General features: G+C 39.6%; 1 protein-coding gene across 3 annotated transcripts in view; it reads right to left on the bottom strand.

The window, feature by feature from the left end:
• The window catches only part of LOC120782665, a 76,497-nt gene that overhangs the window by 10,879 nt on the left and 52,960 nt on the right, over nt 1-12,658 (bottom strand). For 2 of the 3 annotated variants that reach the window (XM_040115043.1, XM_040115044.1), the window contains exons 14-17: nt 10,590-11,000; nt 10,187-10,527; nt 5,819-8,925; nt 4,646-4,768 (exon numbers count right to left, since the gene is read on the bottom strand). In XM_040115043.1, coding sequence (XP_039970977.1) covers nt 4,646-4,768; nt 5,819-8,925; nt 10,187-10,527; nt 10,590-11,000 — 3,982 coding nt within the window. Of the gene's footprint in view, nt 1-3,921; nt 4,094-4,645; nt 4,769-5,818; nt 8,926-10,186; nt 10,528-10,589; nt 11,001-12,658 lie in introns of all 3 variants that reach the window. The other variant, XM_040115042.1, reaches the window with a different exon arrangement.

Raw genomic sequence — 12,658 nt, 5'->3', positions numbered from 1 at the left:
TTTATATTGTTTGTTAATAGGTATGTACATACAAGAAACGCAGGCACTATATATGTATATGTAAGTACAGCTGTAATGCAAATGGGCTTCCAAAATACACAAGCAAGCCCCTGTGCAGGATCACTTCGATCACACAAGTAGATATGCATACATTTAGGCGCCAACGTATTTATATCTTTGTACACACACTGCCATTTCGGACATGTATTCGACAGAAAGGGAGACCAACAAAATTTACAAAAGAAAAATAAAACACAAAAACGAATTGAAAATTGTATCGAAAATACAAAACGAAAATGTAATTACGAACATTTGAGTACTTCAAAGGAAAAATTATGAAACAAGTGGACAGAGAACAGCGCAAATTAAAGCATGAAAAGCAGTTTGAAATAAATGAAGATATTTTTACACTTGCATTCTAAGAAAATATTTGTTATACATATGCTTAAAGAAAAAAAAAATTGTTGAAAAACTTATTCGAATTTTTTACTGTCAATAAATAGTTGATAACATTTGAATGCTTAGTACAAGGATTATAAAATCGCAGAGTAAAAATATTGAATACATATTTCAGCTATGAGCAAAGAACAACCTGAAAATTGATTATATTTTTAAAACTTTTCTTTCGGCGTAACCTTAGCGTAATCAAGCCAATATTTTTCAATTATCACCATTTTCATTACACAATTTATTACAACTACTTTTGTCGGCCAATCTTTGGCATTTCTCTACAATATGCCACTGGAAAATTTTGCCTCTAAGGTCACACCTACATACATACATACGTACATATGCATGAGTGTGTTCGTTGTGTACGAGTGAGTGAGTGGAGTGGACTGGAGTGTAAGCGAGTACGAGATGAGCGCCTTTCTATGTCTCCCTGCATATAAGTGTATGGTATATAGGTTACGTAATATTGTGAAGTATACTTGATAGGAACAAAAGAAAATATAACAAATTGGCAATAGTAATAGATGATAAACATTAGAGTTCTGAGTAATTCTTCAAAGCATGCAACAAAAGAAATTCTCGTAGTGTTCGATAAGCCTAGATCCCAAGGAATCTAAAGCAAGCGCATACAATGAAAGTATTAAAGGTAGCAACAATCCAGCGGAGTAGTCGTTTTCAAAAATTAAACAATATATTGCGTTACAAAGAGTATTCTGTTGGAATTGATAAATGTTAGCTGCTTTATAACCAAGCATTGCCGATTTTTCTTTAGTCGAAGTGTAGCATTTCTATTTCACAAAAGAGTTGTCTACACATTTCTTTGAAATCATGAAATATAAAATTTCTTCTCACTTTTCTTGTTTTTCACTGAAAACAAAGTTTTATTCAATTGTTTTGTTTGCTTTTTTTAAATTTTATTTACATCATTATGAGCAGCAGCGCTGCTCAGAGGCTTAGTAAGCGCTAAAATAAAGTGAGTAACCATTACGCAGGTTATCACTGACCCGAACTAGCGAAACGCGTAAAACGAGTACTTGCAATTAGTGTGCGATCGTCATTTTGCGTGTCGTTTCGGCAAGTTTAGTTTACGCTCAGATCAGACTAATTCCTTCAAATGTAATCTTAAGTTTTCGCTTAGAAGACAAATTTGTAAATTTTAACTAGTGAGAAGATTTAATTATAAAACTTTTAAATCAATGAGGAGCTCAAAAAAGTAGTTTTCTGTAATACTTGATTATCTAAAAATGTCTGCCGGGGAAAAAAATTTTAAAAATTTTTACAATTGGCGTGAGTGGGTTTTCAAACTTTCTCAGGTTTCTGGCGTACTTTATAAAATTTAGCAAAACGATTAGAAATCTCTATTATATTTTCTTAGTATTTGCGACCATTTTCGGCTAATATCACACACTGAAAAAAGCACTGACATAAGAGTGCTATCTGAGTTCTCCATACTATAGAGAAAAGAGATAAATAGAATCTACGTCTACGCATTTTTTAAGCGAGAGATAATTGCTCTCTATAATGTGAATATTCACTGTACTTGATAATCGCATAACAGGAATCAAATCTCATGTGAAGTTCTAGGAATTCTTTGATGACCATACGTTAAATATGAATTCTGAGATTATGCGAATTTTGGGAACGCAAAAGCTTAAATTCCTGCTTCTTTGAATCGCGCTACTTCGCTGGATTGCAGTGGCTTTTAAGTACAAATTTGCACCTAAATATATATGTATTTTGCATTGCTATATTAATAAATATCTTAAAACTAGTGTTAATATAGAAACATGTCAGAAATTAACAAAGCAATCCGAAAATGTTTTTCAAATTTACGCTATTTTTTTCTCTCATCGTTCATCGTTTAGTACAATTGGTAATAGTTCATAATTATTAGTATTTTTATATTTTATTCACGATTCGTTGTAAGTAGAAAGTTAACGCTTAAAGCGAGCTTACCGTGTTCTTTATAAATCACCTACATCCTTCGAATTCATAGCCTGGAAGTGTTTTCTATTTGCGTTTTAAGTTTAGGTTTTCTTGTAAAGCGTTTAAAAGCATGCAAACTCTTCAACTAATGTAATGCGATTTTAATGTCAATATATATTAATTATAAGTTATTATTGTTAAGTGAGAAAAATGTTATTAACTCATGTAATTTGTTGAAAAAGAAAGCAAGGCCGTTCTAGAAAGAAATGCATGTGATGCTGCAATGGCGAAATGGCACGCTTCACAAATAAATTATGAATTGGAACTACTAGCTACAGCATTTTACTAATGAAATGAAAACATTTTTTTTTTTGAATACTGTAGTATTAAACTTTTAATGCTTTTCTAATGAATTGAAAATGAGCAAATCGTATGCAGCTTAATGCAGGGCATAATCACATTATGAAAGCTTAATTAACAGAATGAAGCGTAAGTTGTTGTAGTATAAGCTGCGTTTCAAATGCGAAAGCTTTTCAAAAACGTCATATTTTACATTTTGCAATTTGGCAGAGCAAAAGCCTGAAAAGCTTTCGCTTTGAAACGCATACAATATTTATTTGCCATTTTATTTGAATAGCAGAAAGAGCCTAAAAATACGTATCGACTTTGGATGTTAAATTATATGGAACTTAAATTATTAATTTAAATTGCAACAGTTGGGTAAGGAGGCTCGTTTTGCGTAGAGCTTTCATTTGTTTTATAGAATAAAAAAGAGCTTTCATTAGCATGTGCTGCGTACGCGCGATTATTTCGTTTCGGTTTCGCTTTTTAATGTTTGGTTTGCGACGCTAGCTGTTTTTTAAACGCGGCATGCCAAGCTTTTGAGGGAGTTAATAAGCTTTTGGTGTACATATAGACATACATACATGTATTGTTGTTTATTTACAGTAGAAGTGTGGTGAAATGTGAACTTATTGAGGCTCCAATACTTTTCGTTAACATCAAGCCTTCGGGAGTTAAAGCTTAGTTCAATAATTTTTGTGGAATACAGAGGGGATAACTGGTAAAAGCGAACTTACAAGGTGTCTAAAACGTACAACTGCGTATTAAAAGACCGAAAAACATAGAAAGCAATGTTTTTTCGATTTTTTTTCTTGACTACAGTACAGTAAAATTTTTTCGAAATTTTACTTCAGCGGCTTTTTTTTAGATCTTGTATTATTTTTATTTGTTAATCAATAACAGCACACCTTGTGAGCCCCCTTTATGTATATAATATGTCCTAAACGACTTCTTTGACATAATAGTAATGTTTATCATCTTTACGTGAGCACTTTCTTATTTACTTTCAAGTATTTATTTTTTTATTTATTAAAAAAATTATCATAAAAAACATAAGTATTGAAATTAAATTTGAAACAAAATTTGCTAATAAACTATAGCACTCAATAAATCGAAATTGAAATAAATATGTATATAGTTAAGGTGTGTGAAAGAGAGAGGGAAAGAGAGATAAAAACGAAAATAGCAATAGATTTTGCGAACCTGTCCCCACCAGTGCCGGCTCCGCCATCAGCTAATGCCTCACCGCCATCGGCTTCAGATGACGAACCGCGCGACAGCGCCCCACGTATCTCACCTGGCAGAACTTCTTCACTGCGGTGCACCGTAAATGAGTTCTTACCCTTCTTTCCAAAGCCCATACGTCTTTTACGACCTTTATATATGGTATGTACATTGATAATTGGTAATTTCAAAATGTCTTGTCTTTAAATTTTTTGTTTTTTTATTTATATTTTTTCTCCTAAAAATGCTGACTGTTATGAACTTTGTCAGAAAGTCAACTAGCTTGTGTGTAAATGTTCTTTTTTTAATGTCATTCCTTTTAAAATGACTATAAATTACGTAGTATTTACACTTTGACATGTACTAGCGTGTGTATAAATTGATGTATATTGAAAACAGAAGGACAGTGTTGCCAAATAAAAAAGTAATGAATTCTAATATAATACTATGAAAGTGAAAGTGAAAATGTCGAACCAAAGGTACGAACTAATGGCGTCGTGTTCATAAAAATCTAGACTGTTTTCGAATGCTTTATAATTTTGCTTGCTATTACTAAATAAAATTTGCATGAATATCGTTTTCGAACTTTATAAAATGGTTAGTATGACTGTTGTATGATTTTTTACTAAATGGCTGGAGAAAACCTTTTAAATACTATGTAGGTATAAGTGTGTAATGGTAGTTAAACTGGGCGTGCTCTTACCTGTAGCCGATAATTGCGAGGTGGAGTTGGATTTTTTACCCATACCGCTGCCGCCTTTGGGGGAGCGCTCTTGCTCGACGCCGCCCTTTTTGCGATCTGTTGCTGTATCAGATAAGCTGCCATCTGATGGGATAATCATCGGATTAGTTAGTTTACAATTAATTAATATTAAGTAAAGGAAGTATCCAAAAACATCGAGAATACAACTACGATTTAGAAAATAAACTAAATATTAAAAATTTTGAAATAAATGAATTTATATTTTAGTCTTCATAATGGCAGTTAATTCGAACTGCTTTACAAAGAAGGTCTTGTAGCGTTTTCGATGAAATTGTTAAAATATTTTTAATTGTGAGACAATAGACTATAATTTATTCTGAACTAGACTGTGCTACTGTTTGGAAGTTTTCGGAAGACGGCCTTCTGGTTGGGTCTCATTTTAAGAGGCATTGCAGTGGGAATATCTGCATAAATCAAATTAGGTACTGATTCAACATGTGCTTTATAGACCTTTCTTTGCTGTATACCATCGGTCTTTGAATAGTGCTACAGTTCGGTCTTTGAATAGTTCAAGAGAATGATTGATTCCATGAATGAAAGATTCCATGAAGATATATTTATAAAAATCTTGTAAGTCCTTAACAATTCCATCTGCCAATTCTTCTCAAATGTAGAATTATTCTTGTTATAAAATATCACATTGAATTGAATAAGCCGTACTAAAAATGTTTTCGAAATAAAAGTTGGTAGAAGACTTATGAACCGCTTCGATTTTGCGCAAACATCTACAAAGGTCAAAGCTTTCCCTAGCTGGGTAGGGGAATCACACCCTGCAAATTTATTTGATTTAGATCAATACTGAATTAAAAATTTAGGTTTCCAGCAAATGAAAAGCTTTGTCACATAGAAAGTGCGAAGGTATAGGGAAAATGGACGTAGTTAAAGTTTGGTGCTAAAGTGCGAAGCATACTTCTGACTTCTGGTGTGAACTGGTGGATTCGGCAGTTGTTTACATATAAACATTAATAGCTAACCGTCTTTTGCTTAATTTTGGTTTGAAATACTATAAGTCAAAACACATACAACCATAAATGCTAAGTACGCACACACATATGCTTACATCTACACAACATTCAGGAAAGTACATACACATCGACATACATATTAGCTTACCAACTTTCTCATCAACACTCTGACTAAAGTTGGGATCGTCCTTCTTCTCCTCACCACCACCGTTTTTGTCTTTGTCATATTCACTGAAGTCATCGTCCAGCATAGCGTCGATGGCATCCCAATCGATGACGTCAAGCGGCGCATCGGCATCATCCGTGGCAGCAGCATCGCCAGCCGCAGTTGTTGTATCACCAGTATTCGTTGTTGTTGTTGCGGCAGCAGGATTTGTTGTTGAGGTTGTTAAGGTTGAATTTGTTGTTGCCATCGCATTAGTTGTTGTTGTTGTATTCGACGATGATGTGGTTGTGATGTTTGTGGATGTAGTTGTTGTTTGTATGGGAGTTGTAGTTGTTGTTGTTGTTGTTCCGTCAACGTTTACGTTTAGGTTAGCGTCGTTAGTTGTATTTGTATGTTTCAATGAGGCACGTTTAGGTGATGTGGAGTTAGCGACACCATGATGGGAATTTGCAAAAGAGGAAGAAGAAGCATTATTAGAAATATTACCACCGACGACGATATTACCAGCAGCAGCAGTAGAAGAAGCACCACCACCACTACCACTCCCACTACTAGATTTCGTCTGTTGTTCCGCGCCGTATGAAACTTCTTTCCCTTTTTGCCTAACACTACCACCACTACTAACAAAACTATTACTACTAGCATTTGTTGTTGTTGTTGCATAATTACGACTAGTGTGCGAGTCTATATAGGGATCACCGTAATCATCGTATTCGAAATATTCGGGTTGGTCATTGATACTAACGAGATTACTGCGATCACTGCCCGATTCATGCTGTAACTGTTCTACACGTGTACGATGACCACCAGCGGTGGCCATTGATGATTTACTGCGTTTAGAAATAATTGATGAAGGATGACGTTGCTGACTAGGTGACGAGCCTGGCCCTACTGAGCGACTGAGATCACGAGGATCGCGTTCATCGCGTGGATCACGTTGATCGCGATGTTCGCCAATTGGTCCCGGTCGTTCGGCGGAGCCTGTACCGTTTATGGATGTTGGTTCGCCACTATGTGGTGGCAGCGTAGCTGACGAATGTGTGGTGGGATCCATTAACATGGGGTCGTCGTCGTAACCCTCAACGGGTGAGAAATTGTGGGCGTTTTGTGCGCTTGGTGGATGCGGCAGATTGCGACGTCGCTTTTGGTATGGCAGTGCAGCTCCATAAAGCTTTTCCTGATTGGTGCGTTGTAAATTTAGAGACATATGATTACGCTCGCGGCCATCGAAACGACGTCGCGGATCATGAAATACAGACGGTGCAACACCGCGCCGCGTCCAACCCACATCCGAGTCATAGGTAATAGTGACGATCTTGTCGTCAGTGACAAGAAAGTGTGAGTGACTTAGCGGATTGACTGCGTCAACATTGGCACCCATATAAGATTGTCGTATATTTGTCTCGGAACCGTAACGACGAGATAGCTCTTCCAGTGGCGGATTATATATCTCGTCTTCGTATCTGATGCGACGACGGCCCCAACTCTTCGCGTGCAAATCATCGTAATCCAGTGAACGTGATTGGCCCTCATGAAACATTTTTCGCCGATCTAATGTGCCCGTTGGTACGCCAACTTTCGGTTTTTTCAATATCGAAGTAGGCTGCGCTTTCGATTCAGCAATTGGTATAGCTGTTATAAGTGCGTCTTCGCTTAATTGTCGCGACAGACGCAAAACCGATTGTGTGGGCAGTTGAGGTGGCGGTGCCAGTGAGGACTTGGCTTTTTTGTGCGCCGTTGGCGTTGGGGTATGTACGTGATAGGTGGGCACAGCGCCCAAGTCAATTTGTGGTGCGGTAAGACCACTCACGAAATGCTGATCCACACATTCGCCGCATATTGCCGGATCCATAGTTGGCAGTGAAGGCTCTGACGATGGCTGATACATGGACAATGACGGTCTACGTAGCAGTTGTTCGGCTGTATACGGATAGGCGACCGGATGATGCTGTGGATGTGGATGGGATTCAGCAATGCAAAATGGATTGTCGCAAGCGCCTATGGCTATGCCGGGTGTGGTGAGTGCAGCATTTGTCGACAGTACGACTGGCTGGCTGCCGTTTTGGCAGTGGCTGCATGTATTGTCATAATGATCGCGCACATAGGCAATGTACGATGAGGGCGATGATGATACGGAATGGGCGTGTTGATGCGGAGAATTGACTGCAGCAGCAGTCGGTGTACTTAGTGTAGAGCTTGGGCTATGACGAAATAGATTCACTACGGGCGTGGTGATACGTTGCAAATGATCGTAGAATGGATAATGGCTACTGGACCCTAAGGAGCTATCACGTGGAAATATCTTTTCGGCGAAAGGACTGAAATCGGCAGCATGAGTTAGAAACTCGGGAAAATGTATGGAATCCGGTATGTGAGGTAAGTATTGATGTGGATGAAATATATGGGGATGTGGCTGTGGGTGTGAAAGTGATGGCTGTTGTTGTTGTTGCTGCTGTTGCAATTGTGTGCTGACAGTGTGCGCTGGCGGCGGCAGCGGCGGCGGTAATGCGGATGGTGGTGTAGGTGGTATCACCGTTACGCCCGCCGGCTCCATTAACAACAGACCCGGTTCGGTGCTTCCATCAAGCAAATACGGATCCACTACTAAATTGCCGCTATTGTCGGTCATGACGAGTTGGCTTGGCAGTTGTGTTGGTTCATGTAGCTGTTGTAATTGTTGCAGTTGTTGCGGTTGCAATTGTCGGTGTGGTGGTAATAGGTGATTTGTTGCGGTTGCACTGAGGATATTGTGTGGATTGGATGCCGCCACCAAAGTAGCCGTGTTCGGCGGCGAATCAGCAGCTGCTAGTTCGGCTAGCTGTTGCAGCTGCTCTAACTGCTCCAACAACAACATCTGTTGTGACGCTGTATTGAGGTGTGGCGGCGACTGCCCCATACCGTACAGTGTTGGCACGCCCGTTAAGCTGGTTGATAAAAAATCACAATCATCGACCTCGATCGTATTGGCGCGGTAGCGCTCAAAGAAGCCGCGTCCTTGAGCGTGTGCATGGTGACCGGCAAGCGTGGTGGTGGGGACACTGCCAGGCATTGGGTCGGCGCCGTACAAGGTGCGCCAATTGCGTGGCAAACTTTTGATGGTGTGAAGGGCCGATTGTTTGGTTGGGTTTGGGTGGTTGCAATTTCGATTTCGATTCACGGTATGTTCATGAAGCCGCGTGTGCATTTGATAACGTGTGTGTTTTGGTGGTGGTTGTTTTTCAAGTTGTTTTGGATTTTGTATTTTTGCAATTTTTTTATTTTATTTTGATGTTGTTGTTTTTGTGTGTGGTTTCAATCCGCATGCGCATGCAAGAATGCAAAATGATCAATGAAGGATCATCACGAGTTGATGATTGTTGTTTGTTTGTATATTTGTTGGAATTTGGTGTTTTTGTTATTGTATTTGTTGTTGTTGAATTCGTATCGTTTGCGTTAAAGAGTTAAAATTATGGATTTTGTTAAAAAATTATGCAAATAAGTTTAACATATTGCCATGTAACGGTTGTTCGGTGCAAAGTGGCGTGTTTTGTACGTTGTTTGTTGTTGTTGGTTCACGTCAGTCAGTCATTTCGTGTAGTGAAATTATGCAAAAGTTGTTGTGTTTGTTGTGTGTAATCGATTGAACATTTAGTTGTGGTTGTTGTTGTTGGTTTGTTGACATTTTTAGTTGTAGTTTGTTGTTGTTGGCATATATAAAGCAGTTCAACATAAAATTAGCGGGCGTCATTGAAGTGAAGTAGAGTAGATATTTTGGATTGAGTAGAGTAGCATTAGTTGAGTTGAGTAGTTGAGTTTAGTTGGGTTGAGTTGAGTTGAGTTGAGTAGAGTAGGTATGTAGGTATGTAAAAATAATAAAGAAAAGAAAACAAATTTTTGTTTGTTTTCCAGCAGATGTTGCCATATCGAGAAAAAGTGTTAAGTGTCAAAAAAACTAATAATATTGGCAGGGTTGCATTTGCTTGAGCCAAATTTTGTCACAACTCAATTGTTTTTGCTTTGTACAAACAAAATAAAATGAAACTGAAGTATGTAAAATAAATGTTGTAAAATTTTTGTACGGATTTGCTTCAAAATTGTGTCTGATTTCGATTCAAAATTAATTCCAAACTTACAAATTTCGGTTTGTAACGGCTGATTGTTCGACTGATTTGAATTGTTTGATTTTTTTTTGTTTTTTTATGATTTGGCACGATTTCATATTAATATTTTTTGTTTTGGTTATGGTTTTGGTGCAGAAATTTTGTTTCCCGGCTGTTTACAACAAACACACAGCAACCCAAAACGAAAGCGTTTTTTGTGGGATACAAGGGAAAAGCCGCTCGGCTAGCAGGCCAATAAGCAGCTACTTACCTCAGTCCACGTGAGCCGCGCGGCCGTTCCGATTGTGTAGAGAAGGCGCTCGATGTCACGCTCACCACCGACTCCATATCCGAATCGCCAAATTCACCCATGAAGTCCTTATCGGGTGATAGCGAGTGTCGCGGTCGTGTCCGCGCCTCCATCGATTGTAGATCGCTGTCCGAGAGGCCGGTGTAGTGGCGCTCCCAGCCACCCATGCCGGTGCTACGGTATGTGGCCTGATGATGAATTTGACGCGTGCGATGACGACCGAAGCGACCACCACCCGGGCGTTCATCGAACTCTTGACCCAAGCGATCACGTAGCATGGCGCTGCGTGAAGTTTGCGGCACCTAAAATGCAAATGCAGAAAAAAATCGTGTAAAATCAGAAAAGTAATCATTGCTGGACGCACCTGTGGCAGCTGCCGTTTTTTGGGTGAACCCGTAGGTGTGGCTGTTGCGGAACGCGATTGAAAGCGTCCCTGTTGCGCTGCACCAGTGGGGCCGATTGCAGCGCCGCCTACGCCACCCAAGGGAATACCACCAGCGGTGGCACTTAACGAACTTACACCACCCGACAGTGAATGCCCGTATGCTGAGCCACCTGTTGCGTGTATTGGAAGCACTGGATAGTCTATGTAGCGATCGTCGGGCGGCGAGAGTGAACCACGTCGCGGGCTGTTGCTGCGATAATAACTGTGACCACTGCCGGTCACACCGTGATAGCTGTCGGTCGGTGCGGCGGAATGACTGCGTTGGCTGAGGCTCATGCCACTGGGACCAGTGATGGCGCCATTGCGACGCAGGTAACCAGTGCTCACCTGCTGTTGGCAAAATTCGTTGCGGCAGCGAAAAGTTGTAAATACATATAATAAAAAGATTTTTGTTATGGAAATATGGAAACACACCTTGTCATATATATGGGTAAGACAGACGTTTTAGCGCACGCGTAACGCCTCACTCGTGCACATTGCAAGGGGACAATTGTTTCTCACTTATTAACTAAAGAAATGTTCTCATTTAACTGAAAATTAAATACTTGGCTGAGAAAGTTCTAAGATATTCAAAAGCAAGCAAAAGTTCATTTCGATTGTGTGGTATACGTTAAAAGAATCGTAAATGATTGTAATCAATAGTTACACACTTATAAAGACATTAACTTACAAATAAACTTCTAAAATGTAGTTGAAAAATTCGCTTTAAATACAGTTAAATTATATTACAACAGCGTATCGATATTTAAGTTTCGTCTATATGAAAACTCTACTAGTAAAGGCATACAAATGTGGGATTTGGTTCAAAGGCTGTGGCGACGCGGCAAATGCGAGTTTCTAATGCGTTGGCGTAATGATTGTGCGTCAGGCTGAAATGTATAAAGTGGCACCTGCAGTTAATGAAAGCGATGATATCTGCCTCGCGAAGTAACCTTTTGATACCTACTTCAAATATAGTTTTCTATGTCTCTTCGTGGAACATTGTTTGCTATTTAACTTCAGACTCAACCTAACCTAACACGAAAGATATGAGAAGTCCGAGCTCTGACTTGGTGTAAAGTGGGTTCAAAGTAAAAACCTTACAAAATTTCGTCGGAAAATACAGGGTTTGTACGGAAAGCAATAGGACTGATTTTCGGTAGAGGACATTCCTAGCTAACGAACGAGCGGCTAAGCAGTCGTCTTCAAATACCTGGAGAGTCAGGACAAACATTTTCGCGCGACGTGTTTTTGTGAGTGGTGCAAGCTGAAAATGCAGCGTTGATTGCAGATACGCGATTAAATCCCTCGTGAAACTTGGTAAACCTGCGACAGACACGTTTGATATGATCAAGCAGACTTACCCACATGCTACTTCAGTAAGAAGTGGTGTGTTTCGTCGGCTCCACGCCTTTTTGAAGGGCCGGGAAGAGGTCGCTGATGAATGAGCAAATCCAAGGAGAAAACAATGTTCATTGCCTTTTTTGACATCAAAGGCATCGTCCACCATGAATTTGTTCCTCTTGGACAACCCGTCAACGCCAAGTTTTACGTGGAAGTCCTCAGGAGGCTCAAACGAAGGGTCAATCGGGTCCGACAAGACATCGCAGCCGATTGGAAGTTGCTCCACGACAACGCCCCGGCTCACACCGCCTTTCTTGTGAACAGCTACCTAACAAAAGTCGGCAGTCCAACGCTTCTGCAGCCACTCTGCAGCTCAGATGTGGCTTCCGGGAGGTTTTTTGGTTCCTTGTCTGAAAAGGCCGCTGAAAGGCAAGCATTTTGAGACGACAGAGAGGATTCAAGCAGCATGCACCTGGGCTCTCAAGGCTATTCCGGAGAATGCCTTCCGTGACGCCTTCAATCGACGCAGAACGAGCCTATTTTAAAAGTTTTTAAATAATTGTAACGATTGGTTTAATAATTTTTTTTTTTTATCGACTCAGTCCTATTACTTTCCGGACAAATCCTTTAGAAATAGTAGTTTTCATTCCGCCAGAATGTTTTAC

This window comes from Bactrocera tryoni, chromosome 1 (genome assembly GCF_016617805.1).
Source record: "Bactrocera tryoni isolate S06 chromosome 1, CSIRO_BtryS06_freeze2, whole genome shotgun sequence".
Taxonomy (NCBI): Eukaryota; Metazoa; Arthropoda; class Insecta; order Diptera; family Tephritidae; genus Bactrocera; species Bactrocera tryoni.
This window is presented reverse-complemented; position numbering and strand designations above follow the sequence as displayed.